The 27,486-nt window shown below is 47.0% G+C and overlaps 1 protein-coding gene across 2 annotated transcripts; it reads right to left on the reverse strand.

The window, feature by feature from the left end:
• Nucleotides 1-2,168: 2,168 nt before the first annotated feature.
• On the reverse strand, nt 2,169-27,298 carry LOC129062260 (sodium/potassium-transporting ATPase subunit alpha-2). 2 transcript variants are annotated; one of them, XM_054563092.1, is made up of 23 exons: nt 27,154-27,298; nt 22,583-22,687; nt 22,274-22,333; nt 20,680-20,883; nt 20,112-20,225; nt 19,712-19,846; nt 18,912-19,029; nt 16,560-16,828; nt 15,510-15,708; nt 15,279-15,388; nt 14,989-15,123; nt 14,090-14,279; nt 13,797-13,972; nt 10,074-10,210; nt 9,446-9,596; nt 9,201-9,369; nt 8,813-8,967; nt 8,507-8,630; nt 8,183-8,328; nt 7,851-7,981; nt 5,316-5,417; nt 5,112-5,203; nt 2,169-4,171 (listed from the first exon to the last, which is right to left on the reverse strand). In XM_054563092.1, the coding sequence occupies exons 1-23, from the start codon at nt 27,163-27,165 to the stop codon at nt 4,143-4,145; spliced, it is 3,063 nt and encodes a 1,020-aa protein (XP_054419067.1). In that variant the 5' UTR covers nt 27,166-27,298; the 3' UTR covers nt 2,169-4,142. The 2 variants fall into 2 exon arrangements, with proteins under 2 accessions (XP_054419067.1, XP_054419066.1); XM_054563091.1 differs by lacking the exon at nt 2,169-4,171 and having other exon boundaries at nt 4,178-5,203.
• Nucleotides 27,299-27,486: the final 188 nt, after the last annotated feature.

The following is a 27,486-nucleotide window of genomic DNA, read 5'->3' on the forward strand; positions in this document are numbered from 1 at the left end:
ATCTGTTTCTGATGAATCATCACAACTTCTTATTCACTAGAATAAAAGGAAAATGCCATGGAAAGCAGTTCTGCTTGGGCTAAAAGTTGACCTGAGCTTCTAACACTACATCTAGCAGTAAGATTCTCTCACCTTTTCACTAAGATCCTCTAGCAGAGTGTTGAATGTCTTTGTATCTTTTTTCAAAAAAGGTTTTATTTATTTTTAGAGATATGGGAAGGGAGAGGAGAAAGAGAGAGAAACATCAATGTGTGAGAGAAACATCAATCAATCAATCAGTTGCTTCTCATACACACCCGGATGCAACCCAGGCATGTGCCCTGACTGGGGATCGAACTGGTGACTCTTCACTTTGTGTTAGATGTCCAACCAACTGAACCACACAGGTCAGGGCTGTGTCTTTTTTCTTAACCCCTTACTGCATCTTTAAGATTACACCCTCTACCTCTCTCTGACTCTAATCACAGGGTCTCCCCAGCTCCTACTTCTCAAAATTTCATTATCCACAAATTCCTGGCTCCCTCTGCAGCCTCTCCAGTTCACTGAACCATGGGGCTGGTCATGTTTCCTTCATGCCCACAGATGTTCTGTCCCTACAGCTGCAGATGAGGGGGCATGGAGGTTAGAGGGCTGGCCTTGGAGGTTTGAATCCTATTTGGATGCTTACCACTTGTGAAACTTTGAATAAATAATCTTTCTGAGCCTTAGTTTTCCCATTTGTAAATTAAAGATAACAATAGTCTCCATCTTTTTGGATTATGAAGATTTTTTCAGTCATCCCACCAATATTTTTGTCTAATATTTGTCAGGCTTTGCTTTAGATACTAAAGATGAAGATGGTGAAGAAAAGAAAATAATCCCTGTGTGCATGAAATTTATTTGGGAGAAGAGTCAGGCAAATAAACCAAAAAAGTATAAACCAACAGACTAACAACAACTATATAGATATTTGAATTACATGTGTATGTTTTTATATATTATGGATGTATGTGTGTAATGTGTCTGCCTATCTGCCTATTATCTATCATCTATCTATCTATCTATCTATCTATCTATCTATCTATCTATCTATCTATCTATCATCTATCTATCATCTATCATCACTCTATCCCTCTATCTCTCTATCTACCTAAATTTGAGGTAGTAAGTATTTATGAATAAAAAGAATGGGGAAAAAAGTACCAGAATGTTATTTTATTTGGGGTGGTCTGTGAGGGCCTTTCTGAGTAGACCATATTTAAGCAGCAGCCCGCATGAAGTGAGGAAACCAGCCCTGTGAATAAGTAGGGAAACACAATTCTGGCAGAGTGACTATCAAGATAAAAGGACCTGAGGTGGGATTAAATGAGACTATATAAATAAAGGTTTGGCATAGTTATGGCACAAAGTGAGCTGCCATTAATGCTCCCACAACTATAGCTACAATAACCATCACCACTGCTGTTGTAAGACAGTGGTAATAAATGGGTCAAGAACTGAATTCTGACTCCTATTCCAAGATCCTGGCATAGGATTGTAAGCGTTGGAGTCTTTCTCTCTCCCATTCCCAGGGAACCCTGGGGGAATGCACACCACCCATCCACCCCTCCTTCTCCAGCACAAAAGGGTCCCTCTCTTCTGCCTATCACACCCTATCCATGAAGGTTTCTGAAATCTTCTATATGGCGAGTCTCAAGAATTACATCTACTTTTCCCTCCAGCCCCCAAAGTCAACACCCAGAACAGGGCTCTGCACACAGTATAGACTGTTAACTGATGCTGGCATTTAGGCACCCTCAGCCCAGCATCTCCTTCTCCCATCCCCTCAGATTGAGAATGGCCTGATTTTGGTCTGAAACAAAAAGCAGAAATGGCCCCAAGAATTTAAGCCCAGTAGATTCATAGGCCTATTTCTGTTCTGGACAACATTTTGTGGTGCTTTAAATGGATTCATCTATAAAGAAGGAGGCCTTACTTTATTTTCTTCTATAGATCATTTTCAACCCAACTTTTTCCCCTTTAGCTTTCTCCACTGATACCATCTCTTCCCAGATTATTTCCCTTCTATCCCTGTCTCTTGCCCTCTTTATTGCTGTCTCTACAAGCCATCTTATCTCAGCACACATTTCAATATCACAATTTGGAAGAGAGGCAAGTATTAAGTATAAAAATCTGAATTATGGAAGGGGTTTCTTTTTTCATAAAGAAATGCAACTTTATTATTTTCAAGTACATATGTAGTGCCTCAAACTAATGTCTTATAAAAGGTCACCAAATAAAGGTCTTGCAGATGTTTCTTTAACAAATACATAAGAATTGGTGATAATTAGCCCATACACTCACTACTTTTAAATGGAGATTCCTAAAGTGCTTGAAAAGGATTGTTTTAACTATACTAAACATGTCACCCTTAGCAATATTGTTTATGCTTTTAATTTACTAAACAAATGCTTGTTGTATTTATTGTGCAAAGATAAACTTTTGTCCAAAATCAATAAACTTCAAATTAATTAGACCGAAATTATTGTGGTTTTCCACTTAGTTTTCCAAGGCAAGGCAATGACTCACTTATTTCAAGGTTCTTCTGACACAGTAGAATTCCACTGTTATGAAGTAACAGACCTTGGGAGGTGGCCTATCAGCCTGACCTAAAGTTTGCTTTTTGTGCTTCCTTCCATTTTGCCTTAGATCTTTCATTTTCCTTAGGTGTCTCTCACTTGCTTTGTTCATCTAGGTCTCTACAGGACATTCCCAATGCCTTCTAAGCCAGCCTTAAAGAATGGGCAGAAGTGCCTGCAGAACAGAAGTGCCTGCAGAACAGAAGTGCTAGATGGGAAGCAGGTAAGAGAAAGAAAAGTATCTCCCATAGGAACTGGAAACCAATAGTCCATCTTAGGGAAAGTGGGTACAATGAACATCAGCATGAAGGTCATTTGCCTGGGCGGAATAGCTCTGCTAGAGGTCAAAGGCAAGCCCCCTAGTGCTTTCCCTCTGGTCCAGAGGTCTGACCATGTTCATGCCCTAAACTGATTCTGCATGTCCCTGGAAGACAGGAAGGTTCTGGGAACTCCTGTTACCCTAACTCCAGCTGTTGGCCAGGGAATTCCTGGCTTGGTAGTGCCTAGGAATGGTGCATGTTCATCAGCATGGGCATGAAGGGAAAGGGTGGCAGCTATCCCTCTCAGAACAACATGGAACTTCTGAGTTCTTAGCATTCTAAAAGGCAAGTGCATGTGATTGAGAGAGCTGGAGCATCCGTGATACCTGGTCCTCATGTACCAAACAGGCCACAAAGCAAAGATCAGTGGGAACTCTATGGCACACAGGTATGGGATCTCAGTGAAGCTCCCCAGATTGCATCCTGGTCCTGCTTCTGCTGCTACTCTTGCAACGTTTGAGTTTGGTCTGCTGGTAGGGCACTCTAAAAGAGCAGGACACGGAGCTGATGCACAGATGTCTATCTGGAGATTCCAGGCATCAAATGCCCTGTCATTGATCTATCTGTCCTTTTTGGTCTCTCTCCCATTGTTGTCTGCCTCCTCAATCATACCTTAACCTCTCACTTGTCTGCATCTGCCCAGCTCCCCTCTAGAGATCCTTAACTACCCTTGCCTGGGAGACAGGCTGGCTTTTCCAACCAGCTTCCCTTTCTGGACTCAATAGGAAGAGCCGTTTGTGATTCCTAGGTTGAACGGGGAAGCAGGGGACAGAGTTAGGCAGGAAAAAAATGAGGGGTGAAGGTGGGAAGTGGGGTGAGGCTGGAGAGATAAAGAGACATTGGTGACCTGAGAAGTCCTTCCTCCTGGTTAGACTTGTCCCTGTTTTTATGGATGTTGATCTGTTCTAGTGGGAGGTGGGTGTGTAGGGAAAAGGAATGGGGAGGGCTGGAGTGACTTTCAATTTCTCATAAAAATAGACAACATGGTGGAGTGGGATGGAGCAGGAGGATCTGAGGAGAGTGTCTAATCTGACTGTTCAGAGTCAGGTCTCTGGGAGCTTATTTACCCACTCCCCCTAATGTACTATGCTGAATTGCCTCATTCTCTCTCCCCAAATATTCCACTAAAAAATACCCCAGTTTATCCACCCTGCCCCATCACCATCCCAGCAACTCCTCCAGGGCACCCCATCTTTCTCGTGCCTGGTTCTTCTTTCCAGTGCGCTCAGTAGTATGTCTCCTTTTCCACCCAGCCTGTCAGAGAGATTAGGGGTGGGGTTTGCAAGGTGAATATAAAAGGAGGCATAGGGGCTTGGGTGGTGAGGCCAGGTGGATAGGAGCCTTTGGAAGGAGGATGAGGTAAATGTCCGTAGGAAGGTGAAAATGGAGTGGGGAGAAAACACAGTGAGCTTGGGCCATTGATTAGGAGAAAGGAGAGACTTGAATTTCTCGCAGTAGTGAGTGGGCATAGAGTAGTTGGGGGTAAAAGTTCAAAAGCCTAAACTGGCTATTCAGGTAACAAATAGGTTTCTAAAGGGGCAGGCACTTATTTTTGCTGATAAGAAATGTGGTCATAGGGTTGGCAGCTCTTGTAATTTTTCAGGAGAAGTCAGAAATTCAGATTTTATGTGAAAGTCTCCAAGTTGTAAATACTGGGCAATTAAAAAAACACACGTGTACAATGTAGAGCAGGCCAGACCAAACACTGTCCATGGACTGTATCTGCTTAAGTTCTAGTAAGTGATCAAAATTCTTGTCAGAAAAAAGACTACTTGGTTGATGCCTGGGAATAAGGAGACCTTGGTTCTAGTGTCGGTTGTGCTATTCCTTGTTGTATGACCCTGAACAAATAAATTCACTTCTGCACCCCTCTTTGTCTGTAAAATGTGTAGGTGGGATAGATGACCTTGAGGGACTTTCTAATTTTGATGCTCTGTGATTCCAGGTGGAAGGTGCAGGACCTTGGAGACCAAAAGTATGTTAGGGGAGACCAGAATCTGAGAGAAAGAGGGTGAGGAGAACAGATGCAACAGAATCAGGGCTCCTAGGACCTGAGACCACAGGACCTGAAGGCACTGAGAAAAGGAGCAGGGCTCTGTGTTTGGAATGGAGTTTGGGTTGGGATTGCTGGAGGTGTAGCCAGCAGTGGAAGTTACATTTGCTGGGGGTTGGGGTGAGGTATGGAGATGTTTACCACCAGGATATCGCCTCAGGATGAGCTTCCGGACCTCGTCATAGATAAAGATGAGGAGACTGTAGGGGAAGGCACAGAACCACCAGGTAACCCTGAAAGAAGTAGAGGAGATTGTTAGGAACATTAGAGGCTGATCATATAAAAGGGGATTTGAATGGATCAGAACTTGGGTCCTAGAAGGTGCCCATTTAAAGAAATACTCACTTTAGTGGGTACATACGGAGAGCCACACCCATACCCGGGCAGTAGGATAGAAAGGCAGCCAGTGCTGTCTCTTCCAGGAGCCCAAAAATCAAAATCTTGTTCCTGGAAAGGCAAAGAAAGAAGGGTATGTAACATTGGAAGGGAGGAGAAAGAAGGAGATTCAGGGAGACCCTGTGAGGGAGGGGAAAGAGACAAAAGAAATGTGAGAGAAGGGTCATTTTTGACCTCTCCCTGTGCCCTCTGCAGACACCTTCTCATGCTGTGTGTAACCCAAGAAAGATTTTCTTTAATTTTTATGCTTATTGATTTTACTCCCTAATGTTATCTATAACGCATATATTCATTCACTAAATAGACGTTTTTTATGTGTTGGATGATGTGCTCTCTTCTGGAGATGTCATGTGTAACATGAGCTTCCTTCTGGAGACATGGGATCTGCCCTCATGCAGCTCATAATCTTGTTATTGTTCCAGAAAAATAGCCTGTGAAAGTGTCATCTCTCCAGCTAGATGCCACAACAGCTCCTTCAGTTCAGGGCCAACCTATGTCTTCTGCATTCTCAGTGTCTCTTACAGTCCCTGATAGCTCTTAGTTATAGATATTCAATAAAGAAGCAAACATTAGTGGAAGGAAAGTTCACTGGAGAATAAGTACTCAATGTATTGTATGTTTACTATGTCAGAATTGAAAAGCAAAACAAAATAAGGTTCTGAGGGCAGTTTCTGGAGTCAGACAGGTGGCATCTAGTCCCAGCGCTACCACCTACTAGCTTTTGGTTATAAGCAAGGTTTCTCTGAGCCTCATGTTCCTTCTCTGTAAAATGGAGATATTACCTTTATATTATGGAACTGTTGGAAAATAATGGGAGATAATGTGTGGAAAGCTCTCGAACACAGACAATGCTCTTATTATTACTCAACCTTTTATAACCTTGTGCACGTCACCTCTTTATGGCTTAAGCCAGTGGTTCCCAAACTTTTCACTCACTGAGGACCCCTCCAATTTTCTTCCAAAAAGGGAACATTTTAATTGATTTTTGTCTCACAAGCTGCATTTGTTAATAAATAGTGACCATATTTCCCTACTTAAAATTAATTAGACACATAAGAAGTTTCCAACCAGAACTATGCTTTAGCATGTTTTCACTATACTTCAGACCTTGGCTTCTGTCAAGAATGGCACTTAAGTGGGCCTAGGAGCCTTGTCACAGAAAAGTGCTTGATTTCCATAAAGCTTTTTTAACAATGGAAATAGTATCTTGGAAGACCCCCGAGGACCCTGGAACCCCAGGTAGGGCATGAGGTGCTGAGGATGTCTCTGGTCTGGTGACTTGCTGGTATTAGTACTCCCCTGAACCCAGCCTGACTTCTTTTTCTTTTCCATTTGCCCTTCAGTTGGACTGGATTTAGCCAGCCATGTTTTCACCTTCCTGTGTCCCCCGTGCACTGCACAGTAAGTCCCAACCCAGAACTGTACCCAATTTCTTGGAGTCTCTGCTCCTTGTTTTGTTTTCACTGCATTTCCCTATCAGTGTTTTTTAGCTCACTGGAATCGCCCTCCCTCACAGTACCTTTATTTATTTAACAGACTTTTCATTTTTCTCTCCCTAGGATCTTAAATGCTATTAACTTCACCAGGTTTTGTCATCTTTATTTTTTTCCAAACTAAGAAATTATGACAAAACTCATTTGGGCAATTGTGCTCATCATTTCCAGTCAAAGAAAATAAAAAGAATAGAAGTGATATCTTCAGCACTTGCTACCATCCATGCTACAACCACGGAATAATTATTGAGTGCCTCACAGGTGCTAGACTGTGATAGGTGAGCCACCCCATGCAGTGGCCAAGAGCTTGGGCTTTAAAAGCTGACCCATGTTAACCTTTATCAGCTGGGTGACCTGAGGCACATCATTTAACATTTTGAGGGTTTCGTCCATAAATCATGAGGCTAAACAATGTTTTTGAATCACTTATCTCTGTGACTGGCGCATATTAACTCACTCTATAAGACGACATGGGAGCTGACCCTGAGCAGTTCATAGAGCCCACAAGGATAACACCATTACCACGGGGTGAGTGCTATAAACTAGACCTACCTGTGAGAGTAAGGGAGCATGGAAGACCCTGTATTTAGGGCTGGGCAAAGGATAGGGGTGTCACTAGAGTACAGGATGGAAGAAGAAAGGAAGGAAAAAGGAGGAAGAAAGGAAGCAAAGAAGGAAGGAAATAAGGAAGGTTGGAAGGAAATAAGAAAGTAAAGAATGAAGGAAGGAAAGAAGAAGGCATGGAAAGAAAATGAAAAGGAAGGACGGTGGAAGAAGATCTTAACAAAGTACATTTTAGGAACAAAATAAAATTCATCAGATACAGTCATATCACTGCTTCTTCTTTCACCTTTAAAACATGACTGTGGATCTACAGCTGGGTAACTAAAACCTTATGCCGCCCTAGCAGGACTGGGCCCAGGGGGTAGAAGTGAGCCTGGGAGAGCTCCTCTACTTGACTAGGCAGGTGCCTGGAGGGGTGGGCACTCACTTCATGCCCTGCTGGAAGACTGAGTTGCGGCGAGTCTTGCAGATGATGAGGTCAGCCCACTGCACCACCACGATGCTGGCAAAAAAGGCTGTGTGGCACGTAAACTCCACCACCTTCCGCTGCTCGTAGGTCTGGGGGAGGGTGGGCAGAGAGGCAACAGTGTGAGAAGAAAAGGCAGGACCAGAGTATAGCATGGTTCAGGGCTGTTGTTAAACCCTGGGCACTAAATCCATGCTTAGCCCCCAATCCCAGTTGGCCACTACTGACCACTTCTGCCAGGCATTTTGACCCATCTCATATACATGTGTTTGCATGTACACAGCCCCACTCACCCACTCCTGTCCATAGCTGTCCTCCAGGTCATTTGTGGACCGGTCATCCCAGTCGAGACGGATTCCTAGCAACCGTGATGGCAGGAAACCATTCTCTGCCAGGATCACGAAGTAAGTGAAGAAGCCGCCCAGTGCCTGGATCATCCCTATGGGTCATGGGTAAAATATAGGGTCTAGGTCAGAGAAGGAAGCTGGAGGGTGCCAGAACCAACAGGCCAGAGAGAGATGTCCTTGACCCTGGGAAACCAGTCCCTGTTCTGGACTCTAAAAGCTGGGGAAAGAATTCTCTGGGGTTCCCTCCTGAGCCCCAGGGCCCCGCCACACCGATCTGTCCATAGGCCATGCTGATGAGTCTTTCGTTCACCAGCTTGTCTGTCTGCGAGTTTCTCGGCTGCCGCTTCATGATGTCACTCTCAGCTGCTTCATAGGCCAAGGAGATGGCTGGGACCTGTGTGAGGTGGGGAGTAAGGGAGAGAAGGGCTTTGGAAAGGAAGCCTTGTACTTGTTTTGTTTTCAGCCAGCACAGCCTGGTCAGCTGCCTTTCACCCCTCTCTCTCCCAGCCGCCCACCCCTGCCCACTGTGCCCACATGATTGCCTTGCCTGTCCCCTTCAACAGCCCTTGGCCTCACCATGTCAGTGCCCAGATCGATGCAGAGGATGGTCACGGTGCCCAGCGGCAGGGGGATGTTGGCAATAATGAAGAGCAGGAAGGGCGTGATCTCTGGGATGTTGCTGGTCAGGGTATACGCGATTGATTTCTTCAGGTTGTCAAAGATGAGGCGGCCTGTGGGGAGTTTCCAAGGGCATCAGGGGGATCAGAAACACCCTTCCCCACACAAGCCATGGAGGTGTGGCTGTCCAACTTCTTGAGAGAGGGAGATTTTATGTGTGAGGGAAGCTAATACTGGCAGTGAACGCCTGGAATCCTGAGTTGACTCTGATTGGGGTAAAAGGCTCTAGAAGTAGGTGTGTGGGCATCAGTTGTCCTGGATGCCACTTCACCAGTAGCCTCCTTACCTTCCTCCACGCCTGTGACAATAGAGGCAAAGTTGTCGTCCAGCAGGATCATGTCAGCTGCCTGCTTAGAGACATCAGAGCCTGAGATGCCCATGGCAATGCCGATGTCCGCCTTCTTCAGCGCTGGGGAGTCGTTCACTCCATCACCTGTCACCGCCACAATGGCTCCCTGGGAGAAGGTACAGCCAAGCTGGAGGGTAAAGTCCCTGCACAGGCCCAGCCCCACCTTCTACCACCTTGCTCACCTGCCTCTGACAGCCCTCCACGATGATAAGCTTCTGCTGTGGAGACGTCCGCGCAAAGACAATCTCTGTGTGGTTCTTGAGGATCTCATCCAGCTGCTCCGATGTCATGTCCTTTAGGTCAGAGCCGTGTACCACACATGCCTTGGCCTCTCTGGAGGACAGGGCAGAGGCACTGATTCCCAACCTAACCAATCCACTGCCTCTCGTGACTGCCACCGGGGCTCCAATCTTCCCCGAGCCTTATACTCCTCTCCCTCGAAGCTCAGTAAACCTGCTTTTCCCATTTCTCTGAGGAAATGATGCTAGATCCTTGCCATGTGCATAATCACAATCAGTACAGTTTGCTAGGCATGTGCTCATTCTCTTATATATGTTTCATTGCTATAGCCACCCTGCAGTATAGATAGGATCTTAATTTTGTAGTTGAGAAAATGGAGGATCAGGAAGGTAAGGTGACATCTGCAAAGTTACAGGCAAGCAATGCACAACCTGGACACATTCAGGACTGAGGAACCAAAGGAAAGGCCTATAACATTCCCAGAGGTATCCCAATATCTCAGGAAAGACTCGGGCACCCTGTGGGAGAGGACAGGTTGACTGAGAATAGGGGATTTTGCAAAAGCCTCACCTGGGGTTGACTTGACTGACGGGGATGTTGAGCCGGGCTGCAATGTCCTCCACAGTTTCATTGCCCTCTGATATAATGCCAACACCTTTGGCAATAGCCTTGGCTGTGATTGGGTGGTCCCCAGTCACCATGATCACCTGTCAAGAAAGAGAAAGGAGAAAAAAGTAAAGGACAGCAATATTAAGCGAGCCCTCTACCTCACCCTGGCCTATTTGTTTCCCAAAGTCAGGAAAAGGCAGGTGGTGGGGCTCACAGATCCCAGCCAAAATAATGGAAGTGTGTGTGTGGGTGTGTTGGGCGTGTGGGTGAATGGGTTGGGGGACAGACAATGACAAGTTGTATTCAGGGACCAAAGTTTGCTTAGATGGAGGAAAGCTGCCATGACAGAATAACATGTTAATGAGAAACCTCAAAGACAGTTTAGAGGTTTGGATTTCAAGGAGTATGAAGCTGTCAGAGCCAGCAGGCCTCTTAACAGTTTCCTCCTGTTACCTATAAGAAAACAAAGGCTTAGAAAGGGCCTGTGATTTTGTTCAAGCTCACAGCAAGTCAGAAATAGAAAATGGTTTTCTTTGTGTCCAAGATGATTGCTGTGGGCCACCTAACTGGTGTGATCAGAGTAAGAATGACAGGTAGACAACTCTCCTACACTCACTGTCCTGACATTTTCCATGATGTGGGGAAAAGTTGATTCCTGCCCTAATAATAATGTTCATTGTGTTTCAAACAGGAACACAATGGAGTTGTGTTAGGGAGAGTGGTTGGCATCTGAGAGGTCTGTTAAGAGACTATTGTAAGCGTACAGTGATCAGAGTTGGGTTAGGACATAGCATTTGTGTGTGGGGGTTCATGGGGCAAATCACGTAGATACTGAGAAGGAAGCCTCTCCAGGCCTCACTGCCTTCTCTTCCATCCCTAACACTCTGCTGAAACTGCCCCCCAAAAGGCTACAATTGAAAAACAATAGCATCTTTACAGTCCTCATTCTTCTTGATTGCTCTGAGGCGTTTGGAACTATCCTTTCTTGAAATCTTTTCCTCACTTGGCTTCCATGGAGTCTTTATTCCTGGTTCCTCTCCACTCTTTTCATGCACTTCCCTACCTTCTCAGGGAGGCAGCCAACAAGAGTGGAAGAAGTGGCTTAGGAGTCAGAAGACTACCTAAGTGTAAATGCTGATTTTCCCCAGCTCTAGGACCTTAGACAAATGCCTCCGTTGCATCTCAGCACATGGAGAAGATGAGTCTTACCTTTCATGGTTGTCATGAAGAGTATGAGGCATTGGGTAGATGCTCAATAAATGTTACCTGTGTCTTATTACCTTCTTCCTTCAGTCACTGGTTCTTATTCCTCTACTTGTCCCTAAATGTTGATATACCTCAGGGTTTCATGCTCCTCGCCTTTCTTGACCCATGCTCTTTTCCTGAGCAATAGTAAGCACTACAATTTGTAGTCATTGAGAATTCAACTGAGCTACTTCATGGTATTGCTGCTTTGGTATCCATCTTGTTTTGCCAAGTAGCCTGCTCCTGGGCAATATAATAAAACATACTGATGTGTCTTTACTTTGCATTCATGGGCTAATGAGGGCCAAATCTCCCGTCTTGACCTTCTTTCTTGAGCTCTAAATCACATTTCAACTTTCCCTAGAATATCTCTCCTTGGGTGTCTTACAGATCTTTGACTGTAAGGACAAACTGAACTCATTATCTCTACTTCCGTCACCCCCACCAAGCCTGCTTCTTTTCTCCCTACCTTAGAAACTATCCCTCCCTCATTTGGGTCTTTTGTTTCCTATATCTTCCTCACCTCCCATATTCAGTTTAGTCATCAAGTTATCAAAACATTTCTCAAATGAAACGATTTCCTTTTACCAATGCCCTTGTTCAGGTCATCATTTCTTGCCTGAACTATTGTAATGGCTTCTTGCCTGTCTTCCTGACTCCAGCTCTTCTCCAAATCTAGGCCCTCTTCCACCCTACAGGCTAAATCTGCCCCCATGAGACCTGTGGCTTTCTGTGGACCACAGGATAAAGCCCAAGACTGGCACTTAAGAAAAGTTCTTCCAACTGGCTCTGGACAAATGTTTCAGTCTCAATTCCCAGTGCTCCCCTGCCACCTCTTCCTACAATCCACACACACACCTGATGCAGTTTAACCGCAGAAGGCACACACTGTTCCCTGATCTTAACATGCCTTCCTCTCCCTCACTGCTTTACAAAATACTTGTCAACCTTCTAGGCCCAGATCAAATATCATGCCCTCTGTGAAACACTGTCCAATTTCCTGAGGCAGAATTAACTGCTCCCTGCTCTGACTTCCCATGGAGGGACTTTCCCCAGGCCTGCATGATAGTTCTGATCATGGTGAGAGACGGTCTAATGAGCAGTGGAACATGTGCTTTCCAGAGAAGCAGGCCATGCTTGATACAGCCAATCCACTTCTTACTAGCAGATTTATTTTGGGAAAGCTACTTACCCACTCTGAGTCTCAGCTTGTTTTATTTTTAAAGGGGTAATGAAGCCTGCCTTAGAGACAGAGTGGTATGGAGTTTAGAAATCCCATATACACAGATATATACATCCAGTCCCCTGGTATGATGGTTGAGAAATAGCAAACTGTCTTGTTTAAAATCCTGGCCCTACCACTTACTAATTGTGTGGTCTTGGGCATGTTACTTTGTGCCTCAGTCCCTCTGTGTAAAAAAGGGAAAATACTAGTGTTTAATCATAAGGTTATTATGAAGATTAAATGATATTATACAGGTTTAGTGCTAAGAGTAGTACTTGATTCATATAAAGGCTCACAAAACAACTGGCTGTTTTTATTATTAGAGTATCTGATCTATAGTAAGTGCTCAACTACCCTACTTATTATGATTGTTCTATGTTTAACTATAAAGGCATTCCCCCCCCCCAAAAAAACAATGAATTCCAAAGGCTAGGCTGTCTTCTTCATCTTTGAATCCCCAGTGCCTAGTACAGTACCTGACACTCAGTAGACAGGTAGAGTTGAACTTATGTGGTAAGAGATGAGATGTTGAAAAAAACAGGAGCAAACAATGGCACCATGTGTCATGAGTTGCTAGGTTAAGGGGGGTGGTAAAGAGCTGTATCTTTAGAACAGGAAAGTAAACTCCAAGATGGAAGGGATTTCTGTTGGTTTGTTTGTTGAATTCCAGCACCTTAAACAGTGCCTGGTACATAGTTGGTAAACAATAAATATTTGTTAAATGAAGAACAATTGTAGCACCAAGGAGGGTGTGGCCAATGAGAAGCAGTTGTAGTTAGACAAGAAAACCTGGGAGAGGGGTGTAGGTGGGAGGAGTGTGGAGTATATATCTACAGGGTTTTGCAGGGAGTGAATGGGTATAGACAGGAGCCTGCTAATCCCACCCCAAATGGCTAGAGAGAGTAGGTGGTAGTTGGGAGGGATAGGACACCATATCTCCAAGACAGGGCTGCCAAATCGGCTTGACATTGGAATGGAATGAGCCATACCAGGGAGGGAGAGGATGAGCATGGGAGACTGGGAACTCTGAGCACAAGGGAGAAGGGTGAGTTCTCCAAGAGAGTGGCCAACATTCTCTTGCAAATGACAGCTTCCCCTCTCAGTCAGTGGAAAGATCACCAGTGGCCTGGGGTCTCCAGGCCAGTAGCCCCTGCAGTCTCTTGACCGTTGGGGTGTGGACGGAGAGGGTGAAGGAGAAGAAGTGAGGCCAGTACCTTGATGCCTGCACTCCGACACTTGCCCACAGCATCTGGTACAGCAGCCCGGGGTGGGTCAATCATGGACATGAGCCCCACAAAGCAGAGCTTCTCTGTGGGAAAGTTCAGTTCATCTGTATCAAATTTGAAGCCACGAGGAAACTTTCCGGAGGGCAGATTCAGCTGACAGAACCCTGAAGTTGTGCAGAAGGAAACGTGAGGGCAGCAAGGTGGTTGCCTGAATACCTCTAAAGCCTCTCACACTAGGGAAGCCCCTGAGGATTAGAAATCCCTTTCTCAGCCTTGCTCACCCAGCACTCGCTCCCCAAGTCCTCCCAGCTCCATGTAGGCATTCTGAAAGGCATCTTGCATTTCCTTGTCCAAAGGGATCTCCTTGCCCTGTACCAAGATGGAGGAGCACCGGTCCAAGATGCGCTCTGGGGCCCCCTTCATCACCAGCACATGGCTCTGGGGGCTGTCTTCTCGCTCATGGATGGACAGCTGGAGAGAGGAAGAGTGGTTACAAAAGAGGCCATACCTGTCTTATTAGCTCTAGTACCCAGCATGGGGCCAGGGACAAAGCAGAGGCTGGTTAGAAACCATCCTTTAATAACCAGTGGCTCATCCACTCTTGTTAACATAGGGACAGTCTGTGTGTGGAGCAAGGTTTGGACCTCGTAGTCCCAACCCTGTAACCTGAGAGTCACCTTCCCATAGGACATTCACTGACTCAACAAGTATTTATTAAGATCAGTTAAGACAAGCACTGTGCAGGGGCTAAGGTGGCTTTCTTATCAGCATTTCCCACCATCATACTAGATTTAGTCAGGCTTTACCTCTATGACCTACACAGAACATAGCTGAGTCTGTGTTCTGGGCATTTAATAGATGCCTACAGGGTGAGGAATACCCTAAGGAAATATCAGAAGTATGTTTCAACTGAGTGGTATTAAAGGGTTGAGGGGTTGCGGCCAGAGGACAGGGAGCTCGGGGAAGAAGAGTCAAGAGTGTTGTGGTATGGAATGAAAGTTTGGGACCTAAAGGGTAATAATGACCAGATATTTAGTCACCACATTACCCTGGGGAATAAGGCAGGGGTGAAAGGACATGGTCAGATGCCCCCACTTCTCATGTTGTTGACTCATCCTTGACTTTGTGCACCTTCCATTTCTGTCCCTCCCCTTCCCTTGTCCCAGTGCCCCAACCAGACCTGGTATTTGTTGGTGGAGTTGAAAGGAATCTCTGCCACCTTCGGGTTTCTGTCCCTCATCTTCCTCACGGAGCCACAAGACAACTCAATGCACTTGAGCAGAGCTGACTCAGAGGCATCGCCAGCTGTGTCACGCTGCCAGAAGAGAATTCAGTATCACAGTGAGGCTGGAGAGCGGTGGAGGACCAAGGTGAGAGGGCACTGAAGCCTTAGAGGCCATCACAGTGTGTGAGAGGGGGAGCTGGTCATCAGCAAAGTAAACAGGCTATGGCAATGCCCTGTTCTACTACCTTAGACACAGAGACGTTCTCCTGCCCAGCCTTGAAGACGGCACGGTTGCAGAGACCAGCAATCCGAGACAGGGCCGTCCATGTGGGAGATCGTTTGTCAAAAGTAGCCCCTGGGAGAAAATGAGGGAGCTTGGTTCCCATTCAGAGCCCATTATCTCTTTCCACCCACTCTGCCACCCAGTGTCTTGGACATCCTCCAGAACCCTTCACCCTTCTGGGGTGCACAATCACCAGACTGGTCTTCAGTGGTGTCAGCTTCATGGATCTGGTTGTCAAACCACATGTGGGCAACGGTCATGCGGTTCTGGGTGAGGGTGCCTGTCTTGTCAGAGCAGATGGTGGAGGTGGATCCCAGGGTCTCCACTGCCTCCAGGTTCTTCACCAGGCAGTTCTTCCTCGCCATGCGCTTGGCTGTCAGGGTCAAACATACCTGGTAGAGAGAGAGGAGAATAAAAAAGAGCCAAGCCTGAGCAAGAAGTGTCTATGACATTACCCCAGAGCACAGTTCTATTCCTTTTCCCTTGATCCTACTCCATAAACATTCGTGGGACATAAGTGTGAGCAGTTGAACTGAGATCATAGGTGTATATTTAAATGAAATGTCCAGTACAGAGCTAAGACATTTATCTAGAGCTCCAGAGATGGCCAGAGTAGAGCTAGGCATAAGGATGTGAGAGTAACTCAAACAGAACAGGTACTGAAAACTGGGCTCACTTAAGTGTGTAAGGAGATGAGCAGAGAGATGAGGCCTGAGAATCAGTTTCAAGAAGAAAGAGAAAGCACTGCTGGGGACAGGGGAGAGGAGAACCAGGATAGTGACAAGTCACAGTGATCACTGAAGGAGAGGATTCTAGACAGGTGGACAGCAGTATTCATTTCAGCAGCTGCATTAAGGATGAAGCTCAGAAAAGGTCACTGGATTTGCTAGGTAGTCAGTGGTGACATTTGAGAGAGCCTTTACAGAAGGGTCAGGATGAGCTCCAGACTACAGGAGCAGATGAATTGTACATAGGTGGTGAGAACAGGTGACTATAAGTTCCAGGAGAGAGACTACATGCCAAAGTACAGCCCCAACTGAGACTTTTTCAGACTCAACCTCTGAGCCATGTATTGAATGATCATTTTCAGACTCACACTCTAATCCATGTATTAAATGAGAATCTGATATGTGGCTTTAGGGGCTGGCAGTTAAAAAATTGCTGAGAAGCAATAAGCTTCTATGACATTTGAGGAAAGAGTAACAAGACCCTCCCCTAGTGACACCTAAGCCTGACCACTTACAGTGACAGTAGCCAGCAGACCCTCAGGCACGTTGGCCACGATGATGCCAATCAGGAAGATGACTGCTTCCAGCCAGCTGTAGCCCAGGATGAGAGACAGCACGAAGAAGGAGACACCCAGAAACACAGCCACCCCTGTGATCAGCTGGATGAAGTGCTCAATCTCCATGGCTATAGGGGTCCGTCCAACCTCCAGGCCTGAGGCCAGAGTGGCTATGCGGCCCATCACCGTTCGGTCACCTGTGGCAATCACGATACCCCTGGCAGTGCCTGTAACACAGGAAGGGACACCAGGCTGTGTGACTTTGGTCTGAGGAACTGAAGTCTTGCCCTACTTCCTCAGAAAGGGAAACCATCCCAGAGTAAAGGGACCAAAGACTCTGATCCTGGAGTTTCCGTTGATTGTATCTAAATTGCCAATCCCAGACTGAGTACAAGAGCAAATTATTTTGTCTTACACTTGGGCCTGTGGAAAAAGCTTGCAAATAAACTCCAAATGAAGAGATTTAATAAGTGCAAAAAAACATTGCCCACAGTACTTCAGTAAAATCAATCTCTTATTTGTTATCCAAGAGTATTATTATGAACAAAAAGGAAGGCACTTATTATGGATTTTTCCATGTAGTCCTCAAGATTTTCTTTCTTTTTTTTAAAAAAAGACTTTATTTATTTATTTTTAGAGAGAAGGGAAGGGAGAAAGAAAGAGAGAGAAATGTCAATGTGCGAGAGATATATCAATCTGTTGCTTCTCACACACCACCAACTGGGGACCTGGCCTGCAACCCAAGCATTTGCCCTGACTGGGAATCAAACCGGTGACCTTTTGGTTTGCAGACTGGCACTCAGTCCACTGAGCCACACCAGCCAGGGCAAGATTGCCTTTCTTAACATTAAGCATGAATCTCCATAGAAGAAGCTAAGCAATTATTGACCCTTACGTAGACACAAAAGGGCCTTTGCAGGAGGGAGGGTGGGACAGTGGGAGGAACATGTTCGTTGGAGTCAGCCAAACTGGAGTTTGAATCTTTGTGTGAGTTCCTAACAAAGGACTGTTTTAATAATTAAATAAGATAGTGCTGTAGTACACCTAGACCAGTGCCTCACATATAATAGGTACTCAACAAATGTTAGTTTCATTTGTTTCCTGTGCTCTCTTCGAAGCAAATTTCAGAGCAGGCAGTGGAAATATTTCACTAGGCATTTTTAACAATTGTAGGAAAGGCAGAACAAACTTTAGAATCTCAGCATATTTAAAAATTTAGGAAATTTAATGTGTGGTGATTTTCATTATAATTCAAAGTTGCTGAAAGAGAGGAAAAGCCCAGAGAAACATAATCCAACTGAAGAGAAATGACAAATATTCAGGGAAAGCTGTGGGAGTGGGGTACGAGGCCTTCTTTGACATCCTTTCTGAGGCCCATGGTCTATTCAGGCCTCTTTCATCCACCAGCTCTTGCCCCTCACTCCCTCTCTGAGTCAGCCCTGACTTGATTCACTGGAATGACCACAGAAGGCACAGGTTGCAATTGTACTTGGACTCTACTCTCAAAGTGGTGGGAGCTCTGGGAGCTCTCTCTGGCTGTTGGACATCTCTAGAACCCAGAACAGGGATGAGGCAAACTGGGAAGCCTGGGCATGACAATTTCTCTCGAAGCACAGTGTTAGATACAGCATGAAGAAGGGTCTAAGTGTCTACCTGGCATGAAAATCTTCCTTCCTCTTCCCCAGCCTGGAACTCTGGTCAAAGCAAGGGCCAGAGAAGAAGTCAACTAGTCCCAGACCCAAGAGAAACAGAAGCTCTCAGTCAAGCCAAAGGCACCCAGAAGTCAAGGCTGGGTTGGGACATGTGTGAATGTGAGTGTGTGATGTATATGTGTGAGCATGTATGCATGTGAGTGGGTGATGTGTGTATGATGTATGTAATTTATGTGTGCATGTGATATTTGTGGGTATGGGTGTGTGATGTATGTGTGCCATGTGTACACATGTGTGGTGTGTGAGTGTGAGAGTGTGTAAGTGTGAGTGTGTGTGTAAGGGGGTCTTGGCCAAATACCTAAAGACTTTGGGATCCACTCTTTGTTGGGGTGGACAGAACAGAGATCTGTCTGTGGGGAGGTCACTTTTCCTTGGAGTCATGCCATCCCAGCCAATACCCTGCTCTCTGGATGCTGCTCTTTCTGTAATGTTTAGGAATCCCCACCCCTCAATCCTTAATTCCCTCCTCTCTAGCAGAGTTTTCAACAAGTAACTACATACAGCCACAGCTCCCAATCCTAATTGGGAGTTCAGGATTCAGACTCCTCCCTCAGTGTGTGTTTGGATGAGGAGCCCCCCTGCCAGGCTAGACTCTCACCTTCCACACAGTTGGTAGAGAAGAAACAGATATTGCGAGTCTCTAGGGGGTTCTCATGGGTAAACTCGGGAGAGCGTGTCTGGGGCTCTGACTCGCCAGTTAGGGATGAGTTGTCCACCTGGGGAGAAAGAGGGAAGGATATAGTCATCAGACTGGCAGATGCACTTGTGCACACACAGTTGTCTGCTGACTCCAACTGTACTGAATCTCTATGACATGAAGGACAAAATTACACTTGTCCTCATCACACATTTATAGCATTACTCAGCTATTGTCCTTGCACTGGTTTGGAATTTTAGCTCTTACTAAATTTTTCTGTGACCTTGGGCTAATTACGTAACCAACAGAGCCTCCATTCATTCATCTGTAAAATGGGGAATGTAATCAGAATCTATGCATTGTACAACTGCAGCCGGTGCCATCAATATTGTAGTCTATGAAAATGGCACTTTCTGGTGTGGTGCAACAGCCCTGCATGAGCAGACCATTTTTACAGAGTTGAATTATATGACACATGTGAATGTATCTAAAGCATCTGACTATAATTGGTACTCAATGCAAGATGGCTATAAAGTGGATATCAAAGAAATACCAAGGACACAGAGCATTTATCACACACAGATACAAGGAGACAATGCATAAGCACTATATATAATACAAAGTGCAGCTGGCAAGTATGTGGGAAGGGGTTGGCATTTGGACCTGTGTCTCCTCATCTTCAAACCTCTAACTACGTCCCTTTCAGGCCCATACGGCTTTCTTCTTAGACCCAGCCAGTTACTCTGGAATGGCCTCGTTACCTTACATCCATGAGAAGAGATGATCCGGAGGTCAGCAGGCACGCGGTCTCCACCCTTCACTTCCACCAGGTCTCCCACCACCACTTCCTCTGCATTGATCTGCATCTTCTCACCCTCCCGTACCACGAGGGCTTGCTGTGGGGAGGCCACGGGTATCTAATGAAGTGCTTGTCTCTACCCTTACCTCCTTTTCCGATTGGTCTCTCACCTCTCCTTCAACCCCACTAAGGAGGAAGAGAAGCCCTGCACCCTTAGCAACAAAACTAGGTCCTGGTGTGGAGAGCCAGAGGGACTTTTTGGCCCAAGCCTTACATCTCAGAGCACAAGAAGTTGAGAAAGGATGAGCTGGACCTTCCTATAAACGTTATGCCCCCGTCCAGAGCCCAACCTGGCCATCTACCTGTGGAACCATGTTTTTGAAGGAGTCCATGATCTTGGAGCTCTTGGCCTCTTGGTAGTAGGAAAAGCAGCCAGTGACGATGACTACAGCTGCTAGCACCACACCTAGATACAGCTGGTAAGGAGAAAGGGATTGAGAAATCTGCTCATCTTCCAACCCTTTCACAAATTAAATGCAGTTTTTGTGAATGGAAGTGAAAATGGTGGAGGAAAGTCCTTTCTAATTTCTCCCTCAATCTTCTAGTGTTCCATCTCCTAAGACTGGAGGAGGCAGGCAGAGTCTTATGGAGTTCCCGGAATTAAGACTTCACTAGCAGATGAAGATTGAGGAATAGCAGACAAGCCCACTTAAGTGTGAAAGAACAGAGATGGATTTTCTCATTCAAGAGTGATTGTCTATTTGTGTTGGGGTGTTTATAGATATGTATAGAAGCCTCACCCCTTTTCAGCCTAAAGAACACTATGACATGAGGGTCTTGTTCCCTACCCCCCACCCCCAGCTATTCTGGAAATTCAGGGTTGGAGGACAGAGTCATAGGCTGGTCCAGGGGTCAGGAATTCCAGCTCACATTGTCGTTGGATGGTTCATCTTCCATGGCAGCTTGGATGCCATAGGCCAGGAAGCAGAGGATAGCCCCAATCCACAGAAGGATGGAGAAGCCCCCAAAAAGCTGACGACAGAACTTGACCCACTCAGGTGTTGTTGGAGGTGGAGTGAGGGCATTGGGCCCATCCCGAGCCAGAATGTCCTGGGCCCGCTGGTTGGTGAGGCCCTGTGGGAGGCAAGGGGGAGTGTGGGAGTTTGTATCAGGAACCAGTCTGTCCCCTCCACCATTTCTCACCAGCACTTTGGAAGGGAATAATGTCCAGGTAGAGAGGAAAACCCCACATGGTTGGAAGGGGTGAGGGATCATCAGGAGAGGCCACGTGGAAGAGGTGGTGTTGGCTATGGGTGTCAGAAGCCTTGAACTGAGGAGGATTTTGAGTATGGCTCCTTTTCTGGTCATCATTGGATTGAGACACATTTTGGGCCACAATAATCTCCTCTGGAGGCAGCCTAGCTGAGGCTCCCTGGAAAGACATCTCAACTGGTTTCTCCCGCTCTCTCTCTTCTTTCAGACTCCCCACTTCACCAAGGATTTAAGAAGAGTCCTACATTATTGACCATCAATGTCACCCAGCTTTAGCAGTAGCCCATTGCTTTCTCCAGAAAACATTTCCTGGCCCTGTTCCCCTAGTTTCAGGCTGATTTTCTGCATCCTGTTGTATCCTAGGCTGTACCACATGGTGTTGGAATTCTACGTGTGCTTTCCTTTTGCTACTAGACTTTGAGATCCTTGAAGGCAGAGGCCACTTTTTATTTATCTTTCTATCTGTCCACTCATTTATTTAATAAATGTATATTGAGTACCAGGCTCTATTGTCAGCTCTGGAGACCCCGAGATGGACAAGACCCACAAAGTCTCTGCCTTGTGAAGCTTATGATCTAGGGAGATGACTCACAGTCAGTAAATATTACTGCCAATAAGTGAAGTATTACCAAGGGAAATGAAGTAAGGTAAAGGAATGGAGGCATAGCATTTTCCAAAGGGCAATCAAGGAAGGCCTGCAGGAAGAGGTTATACTACTACATTTTTAATTAATAATGTTTTTATTTTTCAAAGTGATGGGCTTGGCAGTTTGACTATGCTGCTTACTCCTGATATGACCTTGGAAAACTGTTTTCCTCCTCTGAGTCTCCATGCCCTAAGAAAGAGGTCCACAGCACCTATCTCTCAAGGTTGTTGTAACGATTAGCAAAATGTATGTAAAGCATTTATCACATATTTCATACATAGCAGAGCTCCACCATACTACTGGAAGAATAGTGATTGTCAAACCACAACATCACTAAAGCTGCTTGAGGTAGAGGGACGGCCCTGCTTGAGGCCCTCTGGGGCCTGGGTTCTAAGGAGTCCTGGCTTTCAGGTATACAGGAAAAGAGATATAGATTAGGAAGTAGGGAATCTGGATTCCAGTTCTGGCTCTGCCATCAACTGGTCACTGGGCCTCAGTTTCCCCATCTGTAAAGAGGGTCGGATTACAGTTTTAATGTCCCTTGCACCCTGCTGCTGCATGGTTCTCTCACCTCTTCGGTATCCTCCCCAGAATCCCTCCACTCACCTTGGACAGGTCCACTTGGTATTTGCGGCCCAGCTCATCCAAGGACAGCTTGTGGTCATCCTGGGGAAGGGAAACTGAATTACTCTGGGAAGAGAGGTTTTGCGTGTGTGTGTGTGTGTGTGTGTGTGTGTGTGTGTGTGTGTTTAGAATGCATGTGAGGTCAGTGATGGGCAGAGAGGTGAAGCAAGGAGGATGACTGCAGCGCGTGGGCCAGGGTCATGAGCTTTCCTGAATGCACCAGACTGTGGGGCACCCCTCCTAGCATGGGACCCCTTTCCACAGCCCCGCTGGATAGGCTGTGGGCCTCACCATGGCCACCTCCTTTTTCAGCTCATCCAGCTCCTTCTCTTTCTGTTTCTTCTTGCCACCGCCATTCTCTGCAGTGGTGGCTGCAGGTGAGTATTCACGTCCGGCCTGCAGAAAAAGGGAGAGCCCAGAGAGTCAGGGAGGACAGAGACTGCAGTCTCTAGTCACACCTTGAGCAGCAAACCCAGGCAGTGGGAGTGGAGGCAGTGGATTCAAAGCAGTGATGTGCCAGTAGGGGAAAGCTGGGTGGAGGGTGGAGGGAATCCCAAGTGCTCAGTTTGCAAACTGACGGTAGAGCCATAGGCTCTATGTTTGAATTTCACAAAAGACTGAGGGGCTCAAGACTCAGGAGCCCACTCTCAGTTGTTTAATAGTGGGGCTTCTGCTAAGATTTTGTTTGTTGAAAGAACCCTACTGCTATATAAAAAACAAAATAAACCAAAACTTTAAAACCACCACCTTACACCATTTGGAATGCTGGAAGGGAGTGAGCATAGTTGGGAGGGTGGTGGTGGGTGGTAGCACCCTGCAGGGATGTCTTTCTCCCAACATCACGGTTACTTTATTCAGAGAGGAGCAGAGATAGTTAGGAATCTGGGTAAGTAAGAGTCTTTGGGGAGGCAGAGGTCAGGACAGGGAAATACCTAAGGGAGGATGAGGAGCCAACAGGGCCTGGTGGCAGAAAGTGGAAATAGAATGAGCAGGGCTCATGGCCTCAGAAAAGTCAGTAGTTGGAGGGTCAGAGTGCACCTAGAAAGTGAGGACCCTCTTCATTCTGCTGGGCAGGGCTTCTGCAGAGAGGATTTGGGCAAAAGGCAATCTGCAGGACTTCAGGCCTCAAATCACGACTACGTTAGTAGACAACCAGGGCCCGTTTGTCCAAAAAAGAAAAAAATACAAAAGGTCTTGGAGGATAAAGCTAACATTGAAATGCATGTAGCTCTTAGGTCTAGGCATTCCTGGGTCTTCTGGTGAAATCAGGTAAACATTTTAGGAGGAGTCTCATGAGGTCACCATTTCCCTTTTCTTCTTCAGCGTCTGAAGCCTCCTTACTACCACCAGGCTTCCAGGAGCTCATGGGGAACTTCTGGAGAAGAGGGTGGGAAATTTCTCCTCTCAAGGGAAGGCTGTCTTGGGGTGATGGGACAGGAGCGGGGCTGGGAAGGCTTGAGGCAGTCATGACAAGGATCTTTTTGCCCCCTTTCTCTCCAGGCCCCGTCCTCCCCTTCTCTCAGTATATTGTGTCCTTGTCACAGAGGCTACTCACTTTCTGCCTCCATACTAGGTGCTCAGGAATGAAGTTTTCTATATTATGGTGTAATTTGTTTTTTTCCATAAGAAAAGGATACCTGGATGGAATTTAACGCTAAAGTGTTTGCCCTTTTATGAAGTATAATGCATTTTTTAAAAGTACAGTTTTCTTTTTCAGCAGTTTTAGGTTCACAGCAAAATTGGGCAGAAAGAACAGAGAGTTTTTCCATATACCCCTGTCCCTGCCTGTGTAGTCTCCCCCACAGTCAATGTTTCCCTCCACAGTGGCATGCTTGTTTCATTCTATGAACCTACACTGACATATCCTTGTCACTCAAAATCTGGAGTTTACCTTAGGGTTCACTTTTGGTGTTGTACATTGTACAGGTCTGGACAAATGTATAATAGCATGCATCCACCATTATAGTATCACGCAGAGTAGTTTCACTGCCTCAAAAACCCTTGATGCTACAGGATAATGCCTTTGTTTCCAATCAGATTCTGGAACAATTCCAAGAATGTAGCAGCTATCCTGATCATAGACACCAAATCCAGCCCCTATAGAGGGAGGAGTCTGACCAGTGACATCAAGATGAAAGGAAGTGTGCAGTGGGGGTGGACACCATGTTCCCCTAGGCACTGAAGTTTGCATTTATCTCCATATGAAGTGTCCATCTGACTGAAGCAGCCCTACAGAGAAGTGGGAAGGGCTTCCAAGGAGTGCCACCTTTCCCTTCCTCAGGTGACTGAAGATTGTTCATTGAATGGATTGAAATGCTTTGGATTCACTAACTCTGTCCTTGGTGGGACAGTGCTGAGAAATGGATGAAAGGCAAATGATCAGTCTGGACAAGCTTTATTGTGACCCTTGGAGCTTTAGTGAGGCCCTCTGGATCTATAGGAAGCAGGGGGAGACTTCCACCCCTCCCCACCCCCACACACCATGCACAGAGGAGGGATGCAGCTGGGGCAAACGAGAAGAATGCCTGAGCATTTCTGTACATTCAGATGTAAAATAAAGTTCATGAGGCTTAGAATCAAATGCACGGTTTTGAAAAAATTGCCAGCTCACGCACTTTGGGCATATTGGATGGTGCCTGAGACAGCAGCCTCACTCAGTACCCCTTTCCCTCAGCTCCCACCCATTCTCCTGGCACAGAGTTTGGGACACATAGCCCCTTCTCCCTCCCCCTGCCCTGGCAAGGATCTCAGCCTCTGTCGCCAGCAGCCTGTGGAGATTTGGGGCCAGCGGGCTGCCCAAGCAAGAAAGAAAGAGAGGAAGAAAGGACCCCCCCCGCAAGCCCGTTCCTCCCTCCCCCAACCACAAGTCCCCAGTCTGGGGCTTGAATGCTAAAGGAGAACAGAGAGTTCTTTCTGAGAAAGCCAGAGGCAGGGACAGAGCGGGGGAAGCTGGAAGTCAGCCACTACTCCCCCCACCTCAGCCTCTTGGTGGCAGCTGGAGCTGGCGGGTTCCCTCCCACCAGTGCTGCTCCTTCCCCCAACTCCCACACTGCCCTTTATGGCCACAGGGTGATGGGGCGACAGTCCGTGCTCTGGAGGGAAGATGCAGGGGAAAAGGGACAGAGGCAAAGTGGATCCCAATGTGGGGATGCAGATGGAGGGGTGATTTTTGTCCTACGGGGTCTCCTGGTAGGTTGAACTCCAAGCTCCAGCCCTAAGTGCCCTGACTTCACCCATCCTCTCAGTCCAAGCAGAACTGGATCTGCTCCCTGGCTTGCTACTAAGGGTGGCAGGGAAGGGGACTTTATGAATGCTGGGGGAGAATCACAGAATCCAAGCAGCTGTGGTACCCTAAAGAAGTCAAGGTCAAATGTCTTCCCAAGCAGGACTTCTTGAGCTGGGTCCACTCTGTTCTAAGGTGGAATAGCAGAGAGGGCTTGTGGTGGGGGAATAGAGGGTCACTTGGTCTCTCCTAAGAGGTCTTGCACCTTAGCTGGGACTCCCTTTCCCTCGGGAGTTTCTTCTCTGCCCCTCCCTGCACATCCCACCCCACCTCATGCCAAGGTGCAGCTGAAGACCCTAAGAGAGCATATCTTCCCGCAGTTGTCACTTCCTCCTCTGTGAAGCCCTCCCTCAGAGACAGCTCCTCACAGACCCTCACACCCCCACACAGTGATACTGATGGCCACCCATCCTAGAAGGCTTGTACATTCTCAAATCTGCCAGCTGAGACACAAACACAGGTGCTCATCCATGAATATCTCTATCGACTTCAGCCTATGAGGAGCACATGGGTTGTAGGCAAGCACACTCATGTGCACACACACACAGGTTCTATTTATAGCTCCCACCCTAGCTCAGGAACCCTGGTGTCCAAGCTTAGAGTTTTCCCAGCTGCTAAACTCAGTGCAATAACAAGTCCTTGCCTGACCCCTGCTGAGCCCAGAAACTCCCCACAGTCCCATAGGCCCCCTCTTTCCAGCAACCCCCATGGCTCCCTGTGCCCTTTCCCTCTGTGCTGAGCGTTGCACAAAAGGAAAGTAGCAGACACAGTGTGTAAAAAGATTGACTCACTTTTCTCCATATGGAAATTTCATTTCAAAGTATCCACAGCCTGGTGCCTGCCCCTCCCCCTACCCCAGTCATGGTTGTTAACTTTCCTCTTGGCATACTCAGTGCTGCAGAATATCACTGGCAAGAGTGACGGGAGTGGGAGGCAGGGGGCAGGCAGCTCTCACCAGCCTCTGGGAAAGTCCTCAAAGCCCACGACCCAGACAACGCTGCCAGGAAATCTGGAGGGGTGCAGGGCTGAGGCCTGGGGACACATCATTTTTCCTCCCCACGCCCCTCCCAGCTGTCCTTGGAACTCAGAGCCCCTGGAGCTGGTGTCCGGAACTGCTTGACGACTCAGGGGAAGTTGCTCTCCTGCCCCTCTTCAATCTCAAATTGGACCTTCATTCTTTTAGTCTGGGACTCTCCGAGAAATGAGTATTTTCAGGAGTGGCAAGGGCAGGAGGATCAGCAATGCCAAATATCCCTTCAGCTGGAAGTCCAGGAGATGTGGTGAGAGAAGAGGGGCTGTGCCAGATCCAGGACAGAGATCTGGATGCGCTGGCGTGAAAGCCGGAGGGGCTGTGGGGCTGATCATGGGGTGCCAAAGAGAACACTGGGGCATGTGAGCCGTGGATCTGTGGGTGCGTTTGTAGCCAGGAGAGAGTGAGTTCCAAGTTCAAATCACCCCAGCAGGTCAGCTTCTCTCTGCCCCTCCTTCCACATCCCATCCCACCTCATGCCTTCCCTCTAACCTCCAGAGAGCCCTTCTGTTTCCCAAAGAGCCACCCCAGCTTTTTGGGGATACTCACCCCACGGCCCATCTTGGGGCAGAGTGGCTGAGGGGATCTAGACTGGAGAGATTAGCAGCAGGATTCACAAGCCCACACTGCAGTCTGGGATGGCCAGAGACCCAAGCAACCAGACAGATGGCCAGCAACAGGGTAGCTTTAAATAGGCCCCTCTCCCCCTCTCCTCCGCCTTTCCCTCCTCTGGAAAGAAACGTTTGTTGAAACAGGATCCCTGAGGACTCCTCCCCTCCCGCCCCCTTAAGCAACTGGCAGTGGCAGTCAGTTTGTCCTGTTGTGTTCTTCCCCTCAAACCCCTCCTGGTGCTCTGGGATACTCGGGAGAATGGGAATGTGT

Source organism: Pteronotus mesoamericanus, unplaced genomic scaffold, assembly GCF_021234165.1.
Source record: "Pteronotus mesoamericanus isolate MK-2021 breed Mesoamerican mustached bat unplaced genomic scaffold, CSHL_Meso_final scaffold_705, whole genome shotgun sequence".
Classification (NCBI taxonomy): domain Eukaryota; kingdom Metazoa; phylum Chordata; class Mammalia; order Chiroptera; family Mormoopidae; genus Pteronotus; species Pteronotus mesoamericanus.